Genomic DNA, 26764 nt, shown 5'->3' with positions numbered 1-26764 from the left:
GGTGACTTAGCATCATGGGGTCACAGACCCCAAACCTGGAAGAGAGTGCCAAGGACATCTTGTCCAAGTCCTCCCACATTTTATACGTAAGGAAATGAAGTCTCCACCAGGCAACAGGACATGCCCATTCCCGTGAATGATAAATAGCACATCGGGCATTCCAGTCTACGTTCCTCGTTGAACTCCTTCATTTCTTTACAAGCCAAGACTGACTGCAACTTTAACAAAGCTTTCCCAGGTGCCCTCATCCTTCCACCCTGGCTCCAAAACCAAATCATGTTAATCTTGAACCTCTCACATGAAATTCATCAGTTTCTGACCCAAACTATTTGTCTACATGTTGCTCTCTTTCTCCCCTGATTTCACCTAAGCTACCTCCTGCTAAACTTTGCCCAAGCCAGAAGGGACCATCACTGATCCACAGAACCATTACCACACAGAAAATCATAGCCATGGGGTGCAGTGAACAGAGCGCTGAGCCTGGAGTCAGGAATCCTGGGGTCAGAAATTCAAATCGAGACTCAGATACTTAGTACCAGTGTGATCGTGTTAACCTCAGTTTTCTCATCTGTAAAGCTGGAGAAGGAAATGGCCAATCTTCCCAGTATCTCTGCCAAGAAAACCCTTTAAATGGGGTCACAAAGAGTCAGACGTGACTGAAATGACTGAACAACAACATCTCACAAGCACAAAACACAGAGCAGCCTCCCAGACCAGGGGGCATCCTAGAAGGAAGGGTAGAGTTTGATCTGGAAAAATCATTCAGACAAAGAATACAGGAGGTCTGATCTGAAGTGAGCCTTGGAGCACAGACTGGCAGGGCTGGGAAGGACCTGAGAGACTGGCACTTCTGGAAAGAAACTGAAACTCTGGGCCATCAAGTATCTCCCCACAAGAACTTCTGTTGTTCCATCTTTCAGTCACACCCAACTCTTCCTGACCACAGCTGGGATTTTCTTGACAAAGATACTGGAGAGTTTCTACCTACTAAGTATAAGACCCTATACCAGAAGGCAGGCCAGCCTTCCTAACTCCAAGGCTCTGGCTCCTTCCTTTTGTGATGCTGTAGAAGAAAGGAAGTGTGTGTGTGTGTGTGTGTGTGTGTGTGTGTGTCTGTGTGTCTGTGTGTGTGTGTGTGTCTGTGTGTGTGTCTGTGTGTGTGTGTCTGTGTGTGTGTGTCTGTGTATCTGTGTGTCCGTGTGTGTATCTGTGTGTGCTCACCTGCACATGATTCAAGGTTCAGCATCAGAGAAAAGTCCCTGGAAGCAGTTTCTTTCTCCCTCTCATTCTTCCCTTTTCTGTATCCTAAAGGAACATATGCTGTGTGACAGTATTCCTAGGGCAGGCCCTAAATCCCTGAGGAGGATGAGGAGGGGGAGTGCTAGGGGAATCAGTTGGTATACAGGCAGCCTGCCTCCTCTTTGAAAGAAAACCTCACATAAAGGTATACAGGAAAGAAGAACTATACAAAATGACCATACAACCAAAGACATGAACGTGGGAGAGGGGGGAATTCAATAAAGAGGCAGCCTGGCACAGTGGCAGAGATTCTGCCAGCTGCAGAACCGGGAAGGTGACCCTAGGCAACTCACTTTCCTTTTTAGTTTTCTGAGCAACTCTCTGAGATTTCCAACTCGCACGGCATTTGCTGACCTATATTGGTAGAGGAAGATTCCTACAGGGAGCACAAACACAGAAAAAATAACAAACTGAAGACAAGGAGTTTCTGAGCGACTTCAAGACATCCAATAAGGTTTGGGTAGATGGCAGACTAGAGAATGGAATGGTGGTAAGTCTGACAAACCCTTCACAGATGGGTATAGCAGCTAGCTGTGTGACCCTGGCCAAGTCATTTTACCAGTCTGCCTCAGTTTCTTCGTCTTAAAATGGGGATAATAATAGCATCAAACTCCTAGGGATGTTGAAAAAATTAAATGAGATAGTATGGGTAATCAGACTGCTTGATGTCTTGGGGAGGAGGACAGGAGGGAGCGAGAAAAATCTGAAACTCAAAATCTTATAAAGGGAAATGTTGAAAACTACATGTAATTGAAGAAAATAAAATACTAAGTGGGAAAAAAGAGATAGTATAGGTAAAGTGCTTTGCAAACATTAAAACATTATGTAAATATTGGCTACTATCATTATATCAACATCATCTTCATCATAGGTTGGCCTTTCCCTCCCTTTCTACTTTCACTGGACCCTAGGGCAGCCAAGCCCTTCTCTCAAGTGCAAAGCTTCAAAGCCCCAGGCCTCCAGCCTCACCTTCAGTTCAAGCACAGCCTTAGGCGACTGCTCCAGGATTGGGAGGAGATCTCTATAGAAGAAGGGGTTGAACTCAAGAGCCGCAGAGCTGAAGTTGGCTCTGGTCTTCCACCTCTGATGAGTGGTCTATGTTCTTAACTTCCAGCATGAACTAGCCCAGTGACTTTGAACAAGAGGTCCTAGCCACTCTCCAGATCAGACCTAATAGCAGAGACTCCAGGCTCTCTCTGTGACCAAGCTACAGTTGTGTTGGGGGGGAGGAAGCTTCCCTAAAGGAAATAACATGTCTAAGCCACCAACAATCAAAGCCTGAAAAAAAGCTAGGCTGATATCAAGGGAAAAACATACCACGGGCCCTGAAAGCATCCGCAGATCTCCGATCAAGTTCTGGTTTGTGGGGAGGTGAGAACTCCCTCTCCCAGGGTACGTAGCCATCTGCCTCTCAGGAAAGTGCACGCACTAGGACTAGGCCAAAAGGTGGGGCTACAAATGGAAAAAGCTGGAGAGTGGCTGCCCTCAAAGAGCCTGAATTCTAAGCTTGGGATAGAAAACATAAGGAGGAAATGGGGGCCTGGGAAGGGTGTACAGTACAGGAAAGTCAAAGGCCTGGGAGTCAATGGAAATGATCACCATAACAAGAGGCAGTAGGGATTGTACCAGAGTGGGAGTGAGTGCTAGACCTCAAAGGGCTGGGACAGTCCCTTTCTGAAAGTTCTCTCACAGCAAATGACCATAGGGTAATTCTTCCCCCCTCCCCTACTACTGTGCGCGCGCGCGCACACGTGTGCGTGGGCACGCGCGCGCGCGCACACACACACACACACACACACACACACACACACACACACACACACACACACACACACACACACACCCCCTTTAAAAGCCTGGTGTGACACCAGAGTAGGTACTTAACAAAAGCTGATAAAACTGAGTGGTCCAGTGCATTTAGGGTGCTCGTCTGGATGCTTCTGGGGACAAGGAAGGAAATGCATGGATGGCCCAAAATACCATGTTGGCCCCAGTTCATCTACCTCCATCCCTTAGGGGAGCCCAGATCTGTAACCTGGCCAGAGGAGGGGGAATAGCGGAGTAAGGCAAGATTGTCTTTAAGACACCTGGGTTAGCGCCCAGAGCGGTCAGTCCATCCTGGTCCCTGACCAGTCAGGGCTGGGGAGCTCACAATGCTGTTTTCCTACAGGGCTCACCAAAGGCACCAGAAAACAAGCTCCCAGATTGTCCCAGGCTGATGCCCCTCTTCCCCTTATAGCTACAAAAACAGTCTGCAGTATTTTGTCAGGATCAGAACCTTAAAGCCCTTCATTTTATTCAGTCCTTTCAGACTCCCCATGACCCCATTTGGGGTTTGCTTGGCAAAGGTGCAGTACTGGTTTGTCATCTCCTTCTCCATCTCACTTTACAGATGAGGAAATAGAGGCAAACAGGCAACTGTGTGACTTCCCTAAAGGAGGCAAAGCACTTCCCAAAGGCTCTCCTTTGACCCTCACCATAGTGCAGGGAAGTGGAAACTATTATTATCCTCATTTTACAGATAAAAACACTGAGGCTTGGCAAGGTTAAGCAACGTCTAGGTCTCTGGCACTCCAATTCCACCAGTGGGGTCAAACACCGATAGCAATGGAACCACTAAACTGTACGTGACTATCCCTGTGGGCCACAGATTGACTTAGAACACTACATTTTATCATTACCTGTGTTCTGTTATTATCTTTTTATTTCTTTTGTTAAACAGTTGCCAATTCCATTTTAATCTGGTTCGGGTCACAGTTGGGAGTGTAGCCAGCCCTGGGTTGGATGCCTCTACAATGCATTACCCAGGGGCCTTGAACTATCTCCCACCAATCAGACCCAGCCCCTCCTATATCATCTGTTACATCACCTCCTTCCCACTGACTTCCAGGTCACTGTCCCTCAGTCAGGACCCAGACTCGGCACAGTGAACCCCTCACTGGGCTGCAAACTGGAGGCACTGATTGGAACAGGAATGTCAGGTACAATGCCTCCCTAAGCACAGTCAGAATTCACACATTAGCCTGAAAAACGGCCCCAGGGCAAAAAAGAGAGCCTCCAAGGTCGCTGGACTGTGCAGTAGAGACGGCCATCCCATGGAGGAATGTGGGTTTGCTAGGGAGACTCTCCTCTTTGGAGCACTACTCCTTCCACTTCCTTCTTGCCCCAGCCTTTGCAGGCAGAAGGCAGCACCCACTGGCCACACCTGCCTGAAACCTGAAGTCTGACTAGTATCAAGGAGAGTGTGGGTAAGCAGGCCAGCAGGGAAGCAGCAGGGCCGGTGAGGCCAGGACCCTGGACAAGGGCAGAGTGTTCTAGATGGGGCTCCCAGAGTGACTCCAAAGTTCGATCACCTTCCCAAAGATCCCCTAAAGCAGGGGTTCTGAGCCTTGGATTCCACCCTGGAAGTCTGCTGAATTCTGTCTCCCTCTGGTCAGAAGATTTGTAGATGCATAGAGTAAAATATACAAGATTAGGAAGGAAACCAAAGGTTTTCCTTTTGTACAGATAGCCTTTTCTCCCCAGCCTAGTTCAGGGATCCCTGCCAGCCTTAAGGATATTCCTTTAGTTTCTCCACCCCTTGCCTGACACACACACACAAAATATGCCCAGATCTCTGATTTTCCTTTTCTCTCCTCTGTACGGACCCCTACCTTTCTTGTTCCCAAGATCTCCAGACCCACAGTAAACAGCTGCACCTCCAGTTATACAGCTGGGTGTGACTAGAGATATGGAATGGGAGACTGGGGGCAGGGCTGGTTTCAGGTTCCCTGTGGTGCTTTCAGGAGGCATTGCAGAAGCTCTTTGCTGGGCGGACTCAGGGTGGGGGCCCTGGGGTGAGTTCAGGCTCATGTCTGAGTCAGAGCTCCTAGTGGTGTGACACGGGGAAGAGGAGAGGAGACACGGACAAGAATGAGAAGCCCTGGGAATCCTGGACAAGACCCAAGGTCATAATGCCAGCAGGCTGCCCAGCCACTCCCCTCCCCCCACCTACCCCCCCCACTGCCCAATTCACCCAAGGCTCAGTACTAAGCTTTGGTTCCAGGACAACAAAGCACATCATTATGTGAGACAAGCTTCTTCCATCTGTCTAGCCAAGAGAAAAGTGCGGAGGGCACCCTCTCAGCTGACTCAGGCTCCCATAGGGGGGAGGAGAAGGTGAGGAAGCAAAGTGGGCAGAGGAGCCAGACGAGATTCTCCCTCAGAGCTGCTCAGCCTAGCTTGACTCTTCTGGCTAGAGTCCAAAGTCCCCAACAGGAACAGATTTGTCTCCTGGTTCTCTTACTTCCTCTCCTTCAGCAATGAGATCAGCAGGGAGGTGGGAAAAATCAGTTTGAGAGTGAGGTGGGAAGCAGGGAGATTGGAAAGAGTGGAGGCGCCAGGTGATGTAGGGACAGGAAACTAACACAACCAATTGTGTGCCTTCCACCTAAGCTCCATCTGCTCTCAGAGCCAAGGACCAAACTTCTCCCCCACCCCCACACCCTTCCAGGAAGAAAAAGCAAGAACCTCCAAAGAAAGGGAAGAAAAAATCCAGAGTTCTCTGAAGCTTGTAAGACAGAAAAGGAAGCATCTTCCTCCTGTTTCCCCCACAAGGGGAGGGAAAGGGGTTACTCAGGGCTTGAAATTGCAAAGGATCTGGTAACACTGACCTGGAGAAGGGCCCCTGAAACAAGGAGGCAGGTTGTTTTTCAATTATCTCAGGTGTTGTAGATGAGGTGATTAACCATTTGAGTGCCTAAGCCAATGAGGAGAGAAGGATAGGGAAGTACCAACATCCAATTGGGCTCAATAATGAAATCACTTGGCAGCTGTTCTTTAGAACATATATACTACGCATGGGGGATTCCACACTTCCACCTAAAGTTCCCCCAGACTTCTTGTCATGATACATCCTCCAAAGCTGTACCAGGGGAGCAAATACTCTGAAAGGTCCTATCCAAACTGGAAAGACTGGAGTCTGGGCCATGATAGACCATATTGTCATTCTAGACCTAGCCTAACATAATTCAGAGACCAGAAGATGGTCATAGTTCAGTGGATGAAGTTTTTTGGCCATAATAACATAGGAAAACTGTTTGCCCAAGTTTACAGGGTGGGCGTCTATGCCAACAGGAGAGCATGCTAAAAAAACCCAACCAAACAAGAGTCATGAGTGGAGCATGTGAATAGAATCTCTATCCTTGGCCTGGGCACAATACCATTCACGAGTAGGACCTTATCCCCTCCTGTGAGTCCCTTCTTCAAAACACCCAAGCAACCCACTTTAGAGAGCACTTCAGGACCTAAAACATGAGCAAGGAGGCAAGGGAACATCCATTTCATCCTCCCTTCTTCCTCATTCAGTGAGTTCCTACCCATCCTTCAATGTTCAGTTCAAAGGTTACCTCTTCCAGGAAGGCACCTTGACTGACTGCTAGAGACTGGAGACTAAGGCCATGTAATACTGATACAGCCAACTGAAGCAAGTCCAAGTAGATAGAGTTCTATGGCCTACAGTCAGGAAGACCTGAGCTTAAATCCAGCCTCAGACATTTATTAGTTGTGTGACCCCTGGCAAGTCACTTAACTCTGTTTGCCTCAATTTCTTTATCTGCAAAATGAGCTGGAGATGGAAATGGCCAATCACTCCAGTGGTTTTCTTTGACAAGAAAACCCCAAATGGGGTCATGAAGAGTCAAACATGATTGAAAACAACTCACCAGCAAACTGCCTGCCAAGGTTGTTGTGAGGAACGAATGGAAAAAGATGCATAGGGTACTTTGAAAATATGACATCACTATATCAGCGTGAGCCCTGGTTATCTTTGCTTGGGTTTTATCCCCCAAAAGACTGAGTTTAAGGGAGGAAGGGACTATACACTATCTGAAGGAAGAGTTCTTAGCCTAGGTTCCATGAACTTGTTTTCTTTTTAAAAAGAAATTTGGCAACTATATTTCCACCACTGTTTCCTTTGTAATTCTATGGGGTCTTTTTGTTGTATTTAAACTCATTCTTCCCAAGAAGGAAAATAGAGGCTTCACCAGACTGCCTAAAGGTCTCCAATGCAGTAAGAACCTTTGATCTAAATAATAGATAATGCAGAATGGCACAGTGGGTCAGGCCCTGGATTTAGAGTCAGAAAAACATTGATTCAAATCCTGCCATAGTCAATTACCAGCTGAATAGCCTTGGGTAAGTCACTTCACTGCTTTGTGCCTCAGTTTCTCCATTTTGTAAAATGACGGCACTAGAATTGATTGCCTCTGTGGACCCTTCCAAACCTAAGTCAATGATTCTGTGATCATATGATAAACTTTGCACCCCAACATCCTAGCACCTGTGCTCAGTATGTGGTAGGACATTTCAACAGTGTGGAAGCCCACTCCATGACTACGTGTCATCAGTTTGTCAGAAGCCCAGAGAGATGAAGGCACTTGGTTGTAGTCACCCAAGTCGAAAGTTTCAGTGGCTGGAGCTGAATGCAGGAGGTCTAGACTCACAAAACACTGCCTCAGGGATTGCACATAGGCAGCATGTCATGAATGTTTATCAGATTTTCCCTAGTTATCAGAGAACCTTACAGCTTAAAGTAAGCCAGTCAGTTAGCAGAAGTACAGGATCAAAGACCACCCAATGGCAACCAGAGGGCCCATCATCCTGTGCTGGGCTCTCCAATACCCTCCTTCTCATCTTGGACTGCCTCCAGCTGCTCTACGTCCTTTCTAAAATCTTGTTCCCAGAAGGGAATCCAGTCTTCCAGAGGTGGACTGCCCAGGAGACCAAAGTTGACAGACTTCAGCCCTTTGGTTCTGCCCTGCCTCAAAATTTACAGTCAGATCTTGGACAAAGTTGCCAAGGAGAACAAACACTAAATCTAAAGGCCTGGCTTCCAAGCCTCACTCTGATTGGCTGACCTCGGGCAAATCCCTTCCTCTTGGCCTCAGTTTCCTCAAATATAAAATGAGTAAATCTGAGGTCCCTTCCAGTTGTAAATTCTAACAGGTATTTATTAAGCACCTATTATGTACCAGGCAATGAGGATACAAGTACAAAGAATGGACAGATCCTTACTGGCAGAGAGCTCACATGGGTGTCCTCATGTCACCTTACATCTGCCAAGTCCAAAGTTGACCTCATATAAACTTGCCCTTAAAATGTGCTTCTTCCTTTCCCAGCGGCACCTCTATTCCTCCAGTCTTCCTCCCTGGAGATCATAAATGTAGTCACTTCTAATACTTCTCCCTCTATCACTCAATATTTAATCCATGTTGCTTCTTCCAAATGCCTTAACACTGAAAGACACTCAAGTGAGAACACCATTCCCCAGAACAAAGACCAAACAAACTTTTGGGGGCTGGAACAAAAACTCAGTTCCCAGGAACCACCCTTGACTATCACAGGTGAAACTCCATCCTTATGTTGCCCCAACCAAATCCCTGTCTCGCTTCCAGAAAATCAGCTCTGAACCAAGGAACTACACACTCCCCTTCATGTGTTGTTTCCCCCCATTCTCACAGAGGAACAGCTACTATCTCTGTTTTTGCTTATATTTGAATCTTTAGTGCTTAGGACAATTCCTGGCACAAGATAAAAGATTACTAAAATTTCCATCATTCTATCTCTCTGTCTATCTATCCACCCATCCATCCATCCATCTATCATCTATCCACCTATATATCCACCCACCCATCCATCCATCCATCATCCACCCACCCATCCATCCATCCATCATCCATCCATCCACCCATCCATCCATCCACACATCCTTTCATCTTTCATATCCTCTGACTAGACCCAAATTCAAATTCTGGCACTGCCCCTAATTGATGATTTGGACACAGTCTCTTCCTGTCTCTTCAAGGCAATGTGTTTCCAATTAAAGGGTTGAATTGACTGGAGGATGCTGGAATGAAGTTTGGTATATGAATGTGACCAATCAGTGAGCACAGTGTCAGGCACAACTACCTGCCCTCAAAAAGTTTCCATTTTATCAGGAGACAGCATGTGCATAGATAAGTATAAACCCAACAGGGAGAAGATAAGTGCTAAACATTGGATCAGGGTGGGAGGGAGGGGTTATCAGAGTATTATGGTATTTTAACCAATAATGAGGAATTTGAATTCTGAGAAATGTGGGAAAGTTTGCATGACAGATATAGAGTGAAAGGAAGCAGAGTCAGAGAAACAGTCTAAATGGTGACAATCAAAAGGTAAATTGAAACTAAAAAATCAGTACTGGTCCTGGAGAACAGATGGGAAGGGCAGAAGCACGATTAAGCACCTACTGTTTCCCAGAACTATGCTAAGTACCACACAAACGTTACCTCATTTGAACCTAACAACCCTGAAATAATGCATGTTTCCCCTTCCAGTTGGCAAATAAGGAACGAGGAAGGAGGGGGAAAGAAACACTACTGGAGTAGAATGGTGTATACCTTGTCAAATTCAGTCACTGTATCATGTGGTTTTGATTAATAGCTTTGTTGCTGTTGTTACAATGGATGCCTTAATTCTTTGGTGGGGGAGGGAATTATCAGAAATGATTGGTGTCTAAAAAAATATATTAATGAAATTAAGGGTTTTTTAAAAATTAAACTAAAAAAATAAACTGAAGGGGTTGGACTACATGTTCTTCTTGCAGAAGGTTTAGGAAATGGCCTTGTAGGTCCTTAGCTGGACCCTCCAATATCATATAACAACCAGCAATCTGCTGCTGTGTCCCCTGTTCCAACCACCTGCTAGACCCTGGGGCATGCAGAGACACTTCCCCTCCCCTTTCATTCTTGGGTTCTGCCCACCCAGTGGGCAGATCCATAGCCTTGCACCAACTTGGAATGGAAGAGGGGGCAGGAGACTGTGCTTTGTGGGAAGGAACCAAGAATCTCTCTCCAGCTGGATCTTGGTCAAGTCTCCACCTCCTGTAAAAACCATTCAGGGAGAGAAGGGAGGGAGGGGCAAAGAAAGGCATGGCAGGAGGCTGGAAATCAGAACACTCCCATCTGTTTCAGAGCGAAGGAATCTTTCAAGACCCACCAACACCTTTCCAGGGCCTCCAAAAGGCCAGAGCCAAATCACAGGGTGGGAGGGCTGTGAAAGAAACAAGATGAACATGTGCCAATCTAGGGACAGTGGGCAAAATGGCTCCAAGAGCCTCCTGAATTCAACACATTCGAATTGCCTGGTATATGCAGAACACCATGATAGACACTGGCCATGGAAGGACAGCTCTAAATGTTTATAGCGGCTCTCTTTGTGATGGCAAAAAAGTGGAAACTGCAGGGATGCCCATCAATTGGGGAATGGTGGAACAAGTTGTGGTATATGATGGTGATGGAATACCACTGTGCTACAAGAAATGACAAGCTCAATGAGCTTTAAAAAATAGAAGGACTTGCATGAAATAATGAGGAGTGAAATGAATAGGACCAAGAGAACATTGTACACAGAAACAGCAATATTGTTTTAAGAATGACCTCAGAAAAAAAATGGAATGACTTTGAGCGAATAAGTTATTTCATCTATTATAAATACCCAAATTATGAAGAAAGACATTATCGGCATCCAGAGAAAGAATTGATAAATAGAAGTACTATAGAATGATTTTACACACACACACCCCCCTATTTGTGTCTATTGGTAGCCATGGGGGGGGGAGGGGAGAAGGGAAGAAAAAGAAATTTACATGAAAATTTTGTTGCATAAGTGAAAGGGATAGCAAGTTCTGCAAAGTGGATTGGCAGCTTCATGTACAATAATCTTTGTTATTGTCCTCTGATATGGAAATGATCGCTTTATTCCATAAATTAATAAAAAAGGTCAGTTCTACTAAGTGGAGGGGGGGGGTCAGCAAGAAGAAATGCTGCCATTCTCTGCCTTCCCTTTCACTGCTGCAGAACTGCTTAAGGAGCCCCAAGAACATGACAGGTTGGAAAGGGAGACGCAACTTTAAAGGATGAAATGTGATTGAGATACATGGCAGCTCTTATCATTGAGTGAACAGACCCTACTTTTCAAGTCCATGCTAAGGGACTTATGGCTAAAGCACTGTACTTGTAAGGATCTGAGGGTGTTAATGGCTATCAAGCTCAATGGATCAAGTACAAGACATTGGTCCCCAAAGAGTCTGTCTGATCTTAGCTTACTTTCAGAGACACAGTGTCCTCTCAGGAGCCACTAGCTCCTCCGCACTCAGTCTGCCCCAGGTCTAGGGGACACATCTAGGGGACTGTGCTCAGTCCTGGCCTCCATGCTTTTGTGGAACAACAATTATAAATTAGCATGTACCCAAGAGGGTATCCAGAATGGAATGCCCTCCAAATCAGTCCACATGTGGATTAGCTTAAAGAACTTTAAATGTTTAGCCTGGTGCAGAGATGGTTTGGGAGGTGGGGAGTTGGGGACCTCAGGAGAAGACAGCTGTCTTCAAGCACCAGGGAGATGACCTGAAATAAACTATTCTTCCCAGGCCCCGATTAAAAGGTGCCAATCATTAGAACCATCTCCAAGTGGAAGGGAGTGCCTTAATTGGGCATGAGTCAGTTCCCTTTCAAAGGCCTTCAAAGGCTTTATGTTGATTTCTGGGTAATATTCTATTGGGGAGTCTTGGCCAGATGTCCCTCCAATTTGAAGATTCTGGGAAATCGGGTGATTCCCACCTGTCCAGCAGCAGCTTACTGCTTCTCACCGTATTTGAGTCTCCCCACCAGTGGAGTTGGCTAGTAATTGTTCAGTCATGGTTCTCCTCTTTCCCCCTTCCCCCAGTCAGCCACCCACATACTAGTTAGATTTCATCACCTCCCCCAGAGGCAGGACCCAGAGAAATCCAAGGAGGTGAAATTCACACCAGTCTATTTGGCGTGCTAATAGAAAAAGATTTGAACGGGAGAAGTAATAACCATTGTGCCCAGTAACTGATCCAGCGAGTTGAATTATCCAGGTTCTCTCTGACCCACACTCAGAAAGCTCCTCATGCAGCCACTCCTGCTCACACCCTTTATGCCTGTGAATGGAACAAGACTCACCACTTTTTCGTCTCCAACAATAACCAGTGTTCATGCAGTGACTTAAGGTTTGCCAAGCATTTTAGACCCAACTTTGTTTGATCTAACACCCTGGGAGGTATTGTTCTCCTCCCTATTTTACAGACAAGGATACTGAGGCTGAGAGATCAAGTGACTGTCAGCCAAGCTAGCAAAGATCCAAAGAAGGCTCCAAGCTCAGGCTTCCTGACTCTAAATCCAGTATTATTCCAAAATGGAACTGGGGAACGTTTAACAAAATAAAAATACAATAAAATATAGATGGCAGAAACTGGGAGCTTTTTTAAGTCAACACACAGACTACAGGACATTTCCATTTGAGTTTTATACCACTGCATAACCCCACATTGTAGATAAGAAAACAGGCTCAGAAAGCCTATAGGGCTGGGGAACCTGCAGCCTTGAAGCCACACATGACCTTCTGGGTCCTTGGGTGTGGCCTTTTAAGGGGATTTGTCCTGTGAAGTTTGGATTTAGACAAAGGAAGGCGCTTGAGGACCTGAGAGCCACAGCCTTAGCCCAAGGTTCTCCACTCCTGGTCTAGTAATTTGCCTCAGTTCACACTGGTAGGAAGTGACAAGATTTGATATGAGACCCTCTGATTTGAAATTCAGTGCTCACTATACCACGATAGTCCTGGCAACCCTTCCAACTCATGAATGTTGGCATTCTCTGAAACCATAGACCCAAGAGTTCATCTGATCCAACCTCCCTATTGTAGAGAAGAATGAGTTAGGATCAAGAAAAGTGAAGAGAGAAGCACCAACAAGGTCATAGAGTGACCTATCAGAGAGGCAGAACTCTAAATAGCCCCCAAGTGCCAGCTTTCCTCCCTTTCTTTGGTGGCCTTGGTGAAAGTAGGATCAATCCATTCCAAAAGACCCATTCTATGAAATCCCTTTTGCATTCAGTAAAATGCCTCTCATGATGATTCAAGTCCCATAGCGCACGCGCGCGCGCACACACACACACACACACACACACACACGCACACTCCCTTCCCATCCCAAACTGGAAGGGAAATCACAGGCTCTAGTCCCCTTCTTTACAGAAGAGAAAACAGGACCACTACAAAGAAGCGACTCGCGCAAGGCGTCTTGCCCAGAGATGGCCAACTGCTTCTGCTTCCCATGAGTCTACAGTTTCTCTTTCACGACCTGGTTATGTTATATTCTCATTCTCATTCTCATTCTCTCTCTCTCTCTCTCTCTCTCTCTCTCTCTCTCTCTCTCTCTCTCTCTCTCTCTCTCTCTCTCTCTCAGCTGAGAGGAAGAGAAGGGGAGGGGGAGGGAGAGATGACTCACTCCCCCTACTGCTAGCTGCCTCAGTGTTTGTAAACCTCCCCGCCACGTGCAGCCTGGTCGAGCTTGAATCACACAGACATGGATGCCGGCTGCCAAGTCAGAGAGGGAAGGAGAGAGGCAGGCAGGCAAGAAGACACTGGTGGGGGTGGGGGTGGGTGGAAAGCAAAGATCAGCAGTAGGAGGGCATTTTTTTCAGACATGGGGAGGGGAGAGTTGGCCAAGGCACGCATCCTGGGCAAAGTCCCAAAATTGCCTCAGGCGGCTCTCAGCCAATCTAGGGTCAGTGTGGAGGAGGAAGGATGGAGACAACAGATATGGGGAGCACCATGTAACTGCTTCAGGGCTCTCCCAATGGGTGGTGCCCTGCCCCCACTCCCGATCAGTGCCAAGAGGACTAGGACAACCACCTCCCAGGAAGGGGATTTCAATGAACTCTGGCGTATTCCTAGCAGGCATCAGAGATGGACGTAGCCCACCAAGCAAACAGAGACTCTCACATCCCTCCCAGGACCAGGGCATACTGGGAGCCAGCCCTAACCCTATCCTGGATGGACAGCATACAGTTTTACCCAATATTTGTGATTCACTTAGTGAGCATTTACAACGTGCTCGGCACCAGGACACAAGTACAGAGAATGGAACAGTCTCTACTTGAAATGTCTTTACAGAGATGGCCAGTGAGTCCACCAGAGCATCTTCAAACTGTCAGCCCAGTCTGACATGGATGGGGACCATGTTCATGGGTCACAGAACATGGACACATTCCCCGACAGGCATCTTAGGACTTGCTGGAGAGCCCAGCTCATTGGTGGAAGCTGCACCAGGGATTAGGGCCAACCTGGGCTGAGCACATGCCTGCTGTGCCAAGAGCTTCCCCTCCCCCTCTGCTGCAAGAGAACTGAGCAGGGAAGGCCCCGGCTGGCAGGTGCCCTCCCCTAGGAGAGGACCAAGCCAGTATGCCATCACGGCTACCACTGTGACCACCACCAGAAGCAGATCGAGGGGTCTGTCCCGCTTTCCTTCCTGTCCCAGGCAATTGGGAGAGGAAGCTCCCCTCCCTCATTTTCCTCCACCATCACACACACACACACACACACACACACACACACACACACACACACATACACACACACTGAGACAGACACACACGACACAGAACACCACCCCCGTAGCCCCCCACATACTCTTTCCCTTTGTGTCCCAAGCTTGGGAGATGGTGTCATCTACCCCCTCCATTTGCAGCCCAGTAAAGGGAAATGATTTGCTCAAGGTCACACAGTAAGTAGGGTAGCAGCCATGGGACTAGATGCCAAGACTCTTAAGTCCAGGCCTCTTTGTACACTGCTCTATTTCCTTGGGAAAGGCAGCTGTCCTGAAAAGGTATCTGTCAGTGACTAGAAGTGAGTTCCAGAGGAACTACTGAGGAAGGATTCTCACTGTGCCAAGAGAATGCTTGGGAGGAAGCAGACACCCTGCACTGCTTTTTTTCCTCTTTCCCTGTGGTCTAGGGCTATGGAGGGAGGATGGGGAAAGTCTCTGGGCACAGCTATGAGAGCTCTGAGTGACCCAATGAAGACTAGCTCATCAACGACATCAGACAAGGGAATGTGCATCCCTCCTCAGAGGTGCCCAGCAGCTCCCCGGACAGGTGGAATGGCTTCCATCAAGCTCAATCAGTCAATTCTGGTTCAAACCCCTCCTCCACAAGACAGCCCTTCAAATACCTCGACCCAATGATCACATGTTTGTGCCCTGAATCTACTTCAGTCTAAATATGTCTATTTTCCACCCCCACCCCCTTCTGTAACTTGTCTCAACACTCTCAAGTCCTCTTCTGGTTGTCCTGGTGTGGGTTCCCTCTAGGGTGTCAATGCCCTTCCTCAAGGTGTTTATGAGGAAACTCAATTCTGGAAAAGGTAAAACACATGTGGACCCAACCATAAACAGGGCCAGCTGGGACCCACAACCTGATCATTCTCACCAGGCAGCTTTCCCAGAATTACAAACATTCCTCTGCCTGCCTCCTCACGAATGGTTTCCCCCCTTGCTCCACTCGGTCAACAAGAGCCACATCCTCTACTCAACCCTATTGTAGGTTTCCTCAGCTAAGGGACCTCAGTGAATGTTGCCTGGTTCTTTCCACTCTTTGACCAGGAGCCACTCCAGAGAGAGAGCACCTTTGGGTACTGGGATTGAGGGTAAAAAAGGAAGTTCTACAGAACTCTGCTCCCCAAGGATGAAATCCAGGGACCAGCATCCCTCCTTAACACATCACTGCCTCCTCAACTCACACCCTCATGAGTGCAGACACCCACTGGTAGCATGCCCTCTGTGGGATGGGCCAAGGCAGGACAAGGCAAGCAGCTCACCCAATCAGGGACAAGCCTGCTCATGAGTACAGATGAGCAGAGGACATCACACCCCGATGATGGAGCCTGGGGTGCCCAAAGCAGAACTTCTGCATTTCAGGTGAATGAATGAATGAATTTTTAAAAAATCTGTTTAGGCTTACCACGTGCAAAGTACTTTCCTAAGCTCTAGAGAGACAACTAGACTGTAATGCAAGTAAGACAGTCCCTGCTCTCAAGGACAAGCAATGGAGAGCTTGGCCCTGTTTCAAACCTCAGTTCTTACACTAACACCCACCCCACTATCCTCCCTCAAAGCATCCAGCCTCCCAGGGAGGGGCTATGGTGGGAGGAGTTGGGGTGGGAGAGGAGAAGAGCATCTCAAGCTCCAGGGAAGGGTTTACAGTCACTTCCATCCCCTTCTAAACATGGAACAAACACTGGGCTGAGAGCCAGGAGACTTAAATTTGTGTGTCAACTTTCTCACTTACTATGTGACCTTGGGCCAGTCCTTTGCCTTCCCTGGGCATTCAGTTTCCTCCTGTGCAGGGAGGGGGAGGGAAGGGGACTACACCAGACAAGTTATACTATCCTCTCTAGCTCCAACACTTCTACACCAGACCCTGGGTGAGGACCCTGGGCTCGAGAGGGGTGGGGAGAGCATGAATCACTTCAAAGAAAATAGATAATCCCCATTTTACAGATCATGAAACGGAAGCAAGAGGTCCGCCCCACCCCAACATTGTAAGTGAAAGAGGGACTCCACCACTTAGGCTGCCCTTTGGGGCACAGCTCAGTCCCACTCCCCTTCCCCCACATCTGCTAGCCCAGGCCAAGCCATCGGGGGAACTGGGGGCACTCCGGAGTTTGGGGAGTTTTGTTTTCCCTCAGACACAGTGAAAGAAGTAGCCCATTTGAAAGTTGTAACAGGAGCCTGAAGACTGGGGGGAGGGGTGCCTCCAGGGAAGGAGCCCCCAGTCAGCTCCCCCCCCCCCCAAGATCTACTCTGCCATTTGTCATACAGGTGAGAAGCCGACCAGGAAAGTCCCTCTCTTCCCCCACCTCGGGGCCATATCCGCCAAGTCCCACGTGGTGCCCACGGGTCCCAAACCCTGAGGTGGCGGTGGCAGCACCACGCACACCCTGGCATGACGTCACTGCTCCACCCAAAGCCCGTCATCCCTCCTACTGGCCCAGCATGACAGCCATCGCCATGGTGACCGCAGCGTGAGCAATGATATCATGCCTCCTCCAGGCTCCCCCCAGAGCCTGGCTCTCCTCCTCGCCACCTCACTTTCCACCCCCTCCCCGCTCCGGGGATTTCTGCTGATTGGGTGAAAACCCATAGCAGCCGGGGGGGAGGGGGCAGCGGAGGGAGAAGGGGGAGGGGCGTCATTCCGAAAACATTACAACAAATCAAACCGCAACTGCCACCTGAGACCCCCTTAGCCCAGCCAGTGGAAGGAAAGCCCGCCCGTGCACGCCAGCTCCCGGTCCTGGAGCCCCCAGCCCGAGGCACCCACCCAGCACGCCCAGTCCCTCAGTGACCTCCGGTGCCAAAGTACCTTGACTACCACGGTGGTGGCTTGTCCCCACGGCTCGGCGGCGGCCCCGTCACCCGGCTTTATCTCCACCTGCAGGAGAGTCCAGGAGAACAGAGGAATGAGCCAAGTAGACATCTCCCCTACACGAGCATTGTCGATGTTCCCCCCAGAGCCGGGGAAAGGGAACCAGCAGGGTGGCCCAGGAGGCTCTGTGGGGGCGGAGTCTGAAGCAAGGAAGGGAAAGGGGGCCAGCTTTCTGCAGCAGCACCCCCCCCACACACTCTCCTGCCTCCCTGGCCATTGTTGAAGGAGCTTGTTTTCCTTCCTCTTTTTTTCCTTCTTCTTTAATTCTCAGAACCCTGGGGGCATCAGAGAGGAAGGTCCCTTTCCCACTCCAGCTGTCCCCCAAATCCCTTTGCCTTTCCAGCTGCCTACCTTTGCCACCCTCCCCACCGCCACCGCCGCCGCAGACACACTGGTGCATTCGCCGGAGCCCTCTGCCAGACTCTCCAGTTATTATAAGGGCATCAGGAACTCCCTGCCCCTCCCCCCCCAAGAGGCACTGCAGATGTGAATGCCAGGCCCAGCTAAGCTCTGCTCCACTCCACTCGGTTCCCCTCCCCAACAGTGGGGGTGTAGGGAAGGGGGGCCCTGGGGGAAGGCGCCAGAGCCAATCCCAGGCAGGCTCTGCCAAGCGGGGGCAGGGCACCTTCAAGCCAGGCTTTCAGCAGCTTAGAATTGGACTTGCCAGGCCACATGTCATAAGAGGGATGCGTGGTAGGACCCAGGAGCGAGCTGCCTGCTCAGCCATGTCCTGCCTCCTCATTCCCCTGAAGCCAGGGGTCCCAGATGCCCCAACCAAAAGCAGCCCACTCCAGGTCTACGGCCTCTCTAACGGAGGACACTTTGTGACGGGCAGCTACTTCTGGGGAAGGGTATGTGACTGGCATCCAGAGAACATCAGTCCTGATGGCTCCAGGACTCAGGAGCTCACTAGGATGCCCACCCACTCAGACCCTTCAAACAAAAATACCAGGGCTGAGATCGGACCCCAAAGCCTGGCCCAAGCCCTGAGCATCTCCATCACCCAGTCCTGAGAAACCAGGCAGTTTCTGTGGGGTTTAAATGGTACTCGGGTGACCTGAAAGAAGTGAAGACCCAGAGGCAGAATGACTGAGGCAGAGGCATGGATTCTAGCTCTGATGGAGCCCTGGGATATGCCAACATGGACCAATCACTTCAATTCATTGCTTTGAGCCTCAGTTTCCTCATCTGTCACTTGGGGGTTGATATACTTTCTAACTCAAAGGCTTTCTAAACCTCAGAGTATCACCTATAGGAGCTGGGAGGCTATTACAGGTTAATGATTGCCAAGAAGGGGTGAGGGGAGTGTTCTCTGTGACTGATCTCATTCCCAATGCCACCTCAGGACACCAGTGACTGAGCTCAGCTTGGCTGAGCTGTCCTCTGCAGCATCATTTCTCAGCCAAACCAGGCATTTCTCAACCTGTAGGAGACCCAACAAGCTGACCTCTCTGCACACACGTTTCAAGCTGTGCCAACAGCCCCTCTCCTTGAGGGCTTCCCAGGGGACCCTTGATCCTTCTCCACTAACAGAAGCCTCAGGTCTCTGCTGGGGTGATGATTCCAAGATGCTGCCACCAGAATTCATCCCCACCCTCCTGCCAAAGGGGCCCAGCACCCCTTCTACTACTTCTTACTGCTGGTGGAAATGAGCAGAATTGTTCTGGATTGGGGGAGGGGGGTTTAGGAACAGGCTATCACAATATCAGTCTTTTGGTAAATTCATCCTGTATTTCCAACAAGACATTAAACCTTCTGAAAACAAAGTCGGTGACTCAGATTTCTGAGCATCAGATTAGAGCAGGAGTGAGTTCATCTCACAACCCTCAGGTGACCAAACCACTTCAGACCTTCTGATCTCAAAAAGAAACCATGATACAATGGAAAATGCCCCAGGCCTGAAGTTCGAAGTCCTAGGTTCAAATCCTGTCTTCACTTCTTACTTCTTATGGGACCCTGGGTGCACAATCACCCTTGGAGGGCAAGGGTCACTGTCATTATTTCACCCTTCAGTTTCCTCATCTGGAAGGTGATAAACTTGAAACTAGATAATATCCCAGGTTCTTGCCAGTTTGTAGATCCTTGGACCACTCTAAATTCTTGCCCTTCTAGGTCGTCCTAGGCTATCATTATCTACTGGTTTCAGGAGTTTTCCTTTCCAGCCCCTCCCTATAAATGAGTGAATGAAAAAGGACTCACTGATCATCCACTCCTGACATATTGAGGGATTCCATGACAAAAGTGGGAGGATGGGGGGAGGGGAGGAAAGAAGTGACAGGAAGGAAAGTGGGAGTATGCTCCCTCCAAGGGTAGTGTCCAGACTGGATGAGATATCTGGAGCCAGTCACATAGAGTCAGTTAAGATGAATTTATTTCAATATTTATCTAAGAAACATCTTAGGATCATCCTGACCTTCTACTACAATCTCTGCCTTAATATGCGTCAATTCTGGGTCATTTCCATCTATTTTCTCTGTGCCCACTACCAAACTGCTGCTCAGTTCCCATGACTTCCATTATGACATAGATGAGGGTCCCAAATATTTCTTGTAGGCTCCTGGTCCTGATGTTCCAATATTTCAGGATGTTTTCACCTGGTACTAGAAGCCCAATATTTATCTACCAAATGGACCTCATCATCACACCACACCCATCATGAATCGGCCTCCTCCTCCTGTTCTGCACTGTGGCCAACAATCCTGGGTCACCACAGCTCAAACCCGAAGCAATCCCTGGGTTGTCCTCTTCCCTTGATCCCCACGTCTCCTCACACCTCTGTATTCTCTCTGAAATTCATACTTTCTTTTCCATCCCACCTCCCTCATTCAGGCAAGCATCAACTCTTATCTGAAATGCTGTAATAAATTCCTAACCCAAGCCCCTGCTAAGCTATCAGATGCACCATGACGATGTTACTGTCATTTCCCCTGCTCACAAGTTCTCAATGGCTCCTATGTGGCCATCATTCAAGGCCATCTAAAATCTGGGCTAACCTTAGGGATTCAGATTACTGTAATGCAATGGGAAGAGCATGGGTCTGGGTGGCAGAGGACCTGCCCATGTAAGGGAAGGACCTTAGACTAGATGGACTCGGAAGTCCCTTGGGAGTGTGCAGTTCTGATCTTGTTTTGCCCATACACATATCTGTTTCGCCATTCCCTCTCTCACTCCAGATGTTGGACCTGGAAAATCCCTGCCCCTCATCTGAAGACCATCTCAAATACCTTCTCCTTCCTATAGCAACTCCCGTAAGAAAAGGAAAAAAAATCTTTTTTCACGCCTAACAAGTGGCATTTACGGCATCTTGCCTTGCAGTTTGCAAAGTTCTTTCTGGCCATTATCACATTTATGCCTTTCAACACGTTTGCAAGCAAAACAGCAAGTATTCTTTCCTTTTTGCAGGTAAGTAAACTGAGATTAAAAAGAATAAATGTCGAGTAGAATTTAAACACAGATCTTCCTGACTCCAAGACAAAACTTCCAGCCACTGCACCAAACAGCTGCCTCTCAGTCCTTGAAGCAATGAGAAAACTTTGTATCTCTTCTGTATTTATCGCTGCTAGAGGACTATTTGCACTCATTGGAATCCATTCACTTTGGACAGAGACTTTTGTACCTCTGGGTGCCTCTAGTCTTCCAGCTGGAAAGGTCTTCAGGAGCTATCTCATCACACTCATTCCTGATGAGAATCCAGTTGTTCTCAGAAGACCTCTCCAGAGAAGGAACTCCAGAAGCAGCCCAGGCAGCTGCCCCAAACTTTGGAATAACAGGAGCATCCTTGTTCTGAGCCCCTACTGAGTCAGGGCCAACCCTCAGGAGCCCAGCACAGGAAGGCTAATCTTTTGTCTATAACAACCATTCCAATGGCTGCTGCTAGACAACCATCATGGCCTCACCAGACACCCTTTTCTCTAAGTCCTTCCTTCTTAAGGACAGACTTTTCCTGACTCTCATCCCCTCACTCATTTGAGTCTCCCCTCTTAAAAAAAAATCACCTTGTACTTATTTATCTCTACATGTATATGCATGTTTTATCCTCTGTTAGAACATAAGCTTCTTGCAAGAAGGGGTATCTAGCATGGTGTCTGGCACATGGGCTGGGTGCTTAATAAATAACTAAGGGATGGGCTCTTGGGCCTTCCCCATCCAGATCACTCCTGAAGATAATCTGTAGTTATTAATGACCTTCCAAAAGGTGCTGTCCAGAACTCTCCATAGGACTCCAGAAGGGGTCTGAACAGGGCAGGGCCTAGCCAGACTGTCCCAGCTCTCCCTCTGGACACAGGAGCCAGTTTCATGCAGCCCCAAGGTCAGGAAGCTTTGGCTTTTTGTCTGTATCCTCGGTTCCTAACATAGTGCTTAGCACATGTAAGCACCTAAAAATGCCTTGAAGTCCTCTAAGAACCCCAGATCTCCTTCAGATGAACTGCTGTCCAGCCAGACTCACTAACTTTATACTTGGAAGGATGATTTTTTTTCATCCAAATCTGACACTTGCCCTTATAAAAGCCATCTCTCTTCATCTTAGCGACCTTTCCAAGAAGGCTCCAAATCCAAGAAGCCGCCCCTCTATCCCTTGATCCCAGTCATTGATAAAAAACCTCCCCCCTCCCCCACACAGCAATGTGCTCTTCATTAAACAAAAGTTTGCTGATTGAGTGCCGGGAGTGACACTAAGGCCCCTTGGTTTTATCTCTTTGGCAAAAAGCTGACCGCCATCTTCCACCCCACCTGTGGGGACATGGGGGGGGGGGGGGTACCATGCCTCATCGTCTCTCTCCCCTTCACTCTAAGTCTCCTGAGTTCACAAATCAATCTCTGCCTAAGTAATTACAGCCTATCACATCTTCCTTCATATGTGAAGCCTCTGTTGTCGCCATGGGAACTGCCTTCGCCTTCGCTCACTGATCAGGGTTTGCAATTAGCCCCTGTGAGGATGAGGCACTGTCAGTGACAGCCAGGATGGGAGTGGGGGGGGAGGGGGGAGGGGGCAAGCAGGCCAAAGGGAGGAGCTGAAGAAGGGCTGGAAGAGAGAGGAGGAGTTTCAAAGTCAACAGTGGCAGGGCAGGGGCCAATTTGGAGATGAGAAAGGCGAGAGTAGGCCAGCTGCTTGGTATATCCAGAGATGGACAAGACCAAGTCCTTCCTCTCCACCACAAGCTAGGCCAGTCTCCTCTGCAAGGAGACTGGACAGGCTAAGAGAAAGAATGTCTACTTTGGAATTGGAGAGCTGAGTTCAAGCACTTACTAGCAGAGTGCCCAGCATGGAGTCATCCCCTCCCCCACCCAGGCCCTAAGGAGTCTTCATCTAGGTCACAAAGGAAGTGGACTAGATCTTAGCAGTATTAGATTTAGAGCTGCAAAGGAGTCTACTTAAGTCATGAGTCCAATTACCTCATTTTACAGATGAGGGTTGGAGAAGGTAAGGTGGACAATCCTATTTAGATAGAGGTGGAAGTCTTGGTACCATAGAGGCCATCCAAACCCCCTCATTTTACAGATCAGAGAAAAGAGGTCAAGAGAGAAGGCGTGATCTGCCCTGGGACGCACAGGTGCTGAGCTGCTGAGCGAGGATTCATACTTCATTTCAAATCCAGCATTCTTTCTTACATACCCTGCTGCCATGGCTAAGGATCCTTCCTTCCCTATCACTAAATCTATGATCCCACAATCCACAAGCATTAAAGTCAAATTGTGTCCACAAGTTCCTTACAGTCTAGCTAGAGTGACCCATGTCCTTCCTCTAGGTACATACAAAAGAGATTCCAGGAAATTTTTAGGGGAACCACTAGCAGCTGAGGGGGAGGCAAATGGAAGATCCAAGGATTGTCAGTGAGGAAAATATGTCCTTTTCCATTAGTCAGCAGGCAGTCAACCCACCCATCCCACCTTCAGACCCAAGGCCTCCTAGGCTCCATTGTTGCACAAGTCTCAAATTTTCCCCTCTTGGCTGCCTATAAAGATGAACCTTAGTTGGGTTAGTAGTACCTAGCAGGCTTCCCGGTCTAGAGCTCATGACCCCAGTAGACATTAGGCCCACTGACCTGGTACTTTGAGACCTCTGCCAGTGTTTAGTCTAAACCGGCCATGGCTGCCAAGCTGAGAAGCACAGAATTGTACAGTCACAGACTCAGAAGGGACTCCAGCAGCCATCTAGTGCAACCCGCAGCTTAACGTCTCTCAGCCTCAGTTTCCTTATTTGGAAAATTAAGATAATAATAGGTACCAGCAGTTAGGTGGCATAGTGGATAAAGCACCAGGCCTGCAGTCAGGAAGACCTGAATTTAAATCTGGCCTCAGACACTAGCTGCGTGACGCTGGGCAAGTCATTTCACCCTGTTTGCCTCAGTTTGCTCAACTTTAAAATGAGTTAGAGAAGGAAATAGCAAACCACTCCAGTATCTCTGCCAAGAAAACCCCAAATGGGGTCATGAAGAGTCAGACATGACAACACTGCTAGCAGTATTACTACTAGTCCTGACACTACTACGGTTACCACCACCATATACTCCACATGGTTATTTCAAGGATCAAAAGTGAAAACACAAAGCAAGCACTGTGCAAACCTTAAAGTGTCAGGTGAAGCATGGCTCTTCTTACAGTTATTCAAGAGAAATGCCTTCTCTACGAACTATGGAGAGTGGTTATGCCCTCTGTGGGACAGTTTGAATTGTTAGGAAGCGAAATCTGCCTCTGTAACTCCTGGCTCCCCCAACTGTGCCCATGCCCATGCCATGCCCCTGGTTCTGCCCCCTGGGGCCAAGCAAAACAAGCAAGATCTCTCTTCCATAGGACTGTCTTTTGAATACATAAAGAAGCTGTATCTCGAGCCCCCAACTCTTCTCTCATTCACCTCCTTCAGCAGCCATTGTTGGCTCAGCCTGGGAGCTTTCCCAGGCTGCTTCCTTCCTCCAGACACCCTTTAGCTTATCAGTGTCCTTCTTGAAATGGGACCCAGTCCACAATGATGATACTGATGATAGCTCCTCTTTACATGTTAAGGTTTCCAAAGCACTTTGCATAGACTCACTCATTATTCCCTAAAACAGATCTGGGGGTAGATGCTAGTCTCACCTCCATCTTACAGAGGAAGAAACTAGGACAAAGGTTAAATGACTTGCCCAGGGTCACGAGAAAGGATTTGAAGTGATCCCTGGTCCAGCAGCTCTCCACCACTAAGGCACTTAGCTGCACTGGGTTGAGCTGAGCACATTACTCCAGAAGTGGTCTGTGAGGTCAGAGGACAGAAGCTATCTATCCCTCTCTACAAGTGGATTCCCTGCCTCTGCACATGTCCACTGGGCCCTGGAGCAGGCAATGAGAGATCCAGAGGCCACCCCAACAGGACTTTAGACTGTATCTGTGAGATCCATCTCTGCCTTAGCAATCAACAAGATGGTTTTATTTCCAGCTCAAGATATCCAAAAATATTTCAGTAGAGATCTCACCCAGCTGTCTGTGTTTGCCAGTACATCCCCCTACTCCCATTTCCCTCTTGGAGCATGTAATGGTAACCTAGGAGTTAATGTGTTAAAGCAGATTACACCCTGCTTAGGGTAGCTGAACTGATCTGAGAGGTAGAAGTTCCTCTGGCTCACCTCAGCCATGGCTGGAAGGAGCCCAGAATGAGAGAAAGTGATCCTGGAACATAAGAAAAAAAATGTTCCACCCGCCGAGCCCTCCTTTTCCCTCCACAAACTAACATCCGAACTGGTAAGTGTCTGTCACTTGAGTCTAGTTTGCAGAGACCACAGGATCCATCAGCTTGTCCACCTCTATTCACTCTCCAGAGGTGGTAGAGAAGTAGGTGAGGCATTGCAGTCATAAATAACAAGTCACATTTCCACAGTACTTTTTGTTGGGAGTTTTTTGTTTTTTAATTGGAGGTAATCAGGGTTAAGTGGCTTGCCCAGGGTCATACAACTAGTAAGTATCTGAGATCAGCTTTGAATTCAGGTCCCCCTGACTCCTGGGCCAGTTGCTCGATTCATGCTGCCACTTAGCTGCCCCCTCCATGGCACTTCCCATGGTATAACCCTGGGATCAGATCAAGCCTCCCTCAGTTTCCTCATCAGTTAAATGAGGTGGGAAGATTGCATGATTTCTTCAGTCTCTAATCCTGGTGCTAGCGAACACATTTTTCCATGTTATAGACAGGAAAGCACAGACTCTGAGGTTTAGTGACTCCTCTTACTTACATAGGTAGGCAAGAGGAGAGCTGGTCCATGAATAAAGGTGTTCTGATCCCCAACCTCTACTTACCATGCCCTTTGGCCTCTTCCTAGGAACAGGGATGGAATGGGGCACACAATGGGGCAGGTACGGCTGCCCATGACTGGAAAAGGAGATGTTTCCTTGGATGCCAGTCTTGCAGAGGAGGGAGGAGGCAGAGAGCATTGAGGGAGAATGTGTCTGGGCAAGAGAGCCAGGCAAGCCAAAGGGACTGAGATCAAAACTAAATTGTGCAATGGGAAGAGAAGACTGGGAACAGTCACCAGGTAGGCAGCCTTCTCATGCCCCAGAGGGACAGGCATCATGGGCTGGGCTGAGAACATGAGGGTTCTAACTCAAGCACTTAGACTGAGCCTTGGTCTCCTCACTTGTAGATATAAAATAGGTACATTTGCAGTTAACTATAATCAGGTTTCTGCAAGGCAGGCACCTTGTGAATCATAAAATACCATGAACATTTGAGACAGTAATTGTTGCTACTACCATTAAAAAGCCCAGGACCCAAAGGCAAGGGAGACTGAACCCTGCAACCTGCCCAGCTCCCCCATACCAACCCCGTTCCTCTCCCATGGGGCAGTTTAACTGTGCCCCTCATCCCTGGTCATTCTCCACTCCTAACCCTTACACAGACTCAGAGGTATCCTGATCGGCGCAATATGAGCCACAGTTTATTCAGGGATCCCAGAGCCAGGGAAGCTGCATTATCCACAGAAGAATGGATTAGAACAGGAAGAGGAAAAGCTTCCCACCTCTGGGCCAGGACATGCGCTGCCTCCCAGGGGAGCCCATGGCAGACACAGCTCCAACTGTCCCCAAGTCTCTCCCAACATCAAGGCCCCCTCCTGACATCTACCCAGGGCTTGAGTTCTTCTCTCTGAGACCAAAGGAAACAAGTTGTTGCCAAGCCCCAAATCAAGGAAGGGAGTACATCC

At 48.5% G+C, this 26764-nt stretch overlaps 1 protein-coding gene across 3 annotated transcripts in view; it reads right to left on the bottom strand.

The window, feature by feature from the left end:
* The window catches only part of TET3 (tet methylcytosine dioxygenase 3), a 130338-nt gene that overhangs the window by 81361 nt on the left and 22213 nt on the right, over positions 1–26764 (bottom strand). For 2 of the 3 annotated variants that reach the window (XM_072640640.1, XM_072640788.1), the window contains one exon: positions 17538–17606. The exons of the other annotated variant lie outside the window; for it this stretch is intronic. In XM_072640640.1, coding sequence (XP_072496741.1) covers positions 17538–17606 — 69 coding nt within the window. The remainder of the gene's footprint in view (positions 1–17537; positions 17607–26764) is intronic. 3 annotated transcript variants of the gene reach the window in all.

Source organism: Notamacropus eugenii, chromosome 1 (assembly GCF_028372415.1).
Source record: "Notamacropus eugenii isolate mMacEug1 chromosome 1, mMacEug1.pri_v2, whole genome shotgun sequence".
NCBI lineage: Eukaryota > Metazoa > Chordata > Mammalia > Diprotodontia > Macropodidae > Notamacropus > Notamacropus eugenii.
The sequence above is the reverse complement of the archived record's forward strand: the minus strand, read 5'-3'. Positions and strand labels throughout refer to the sequence as shown.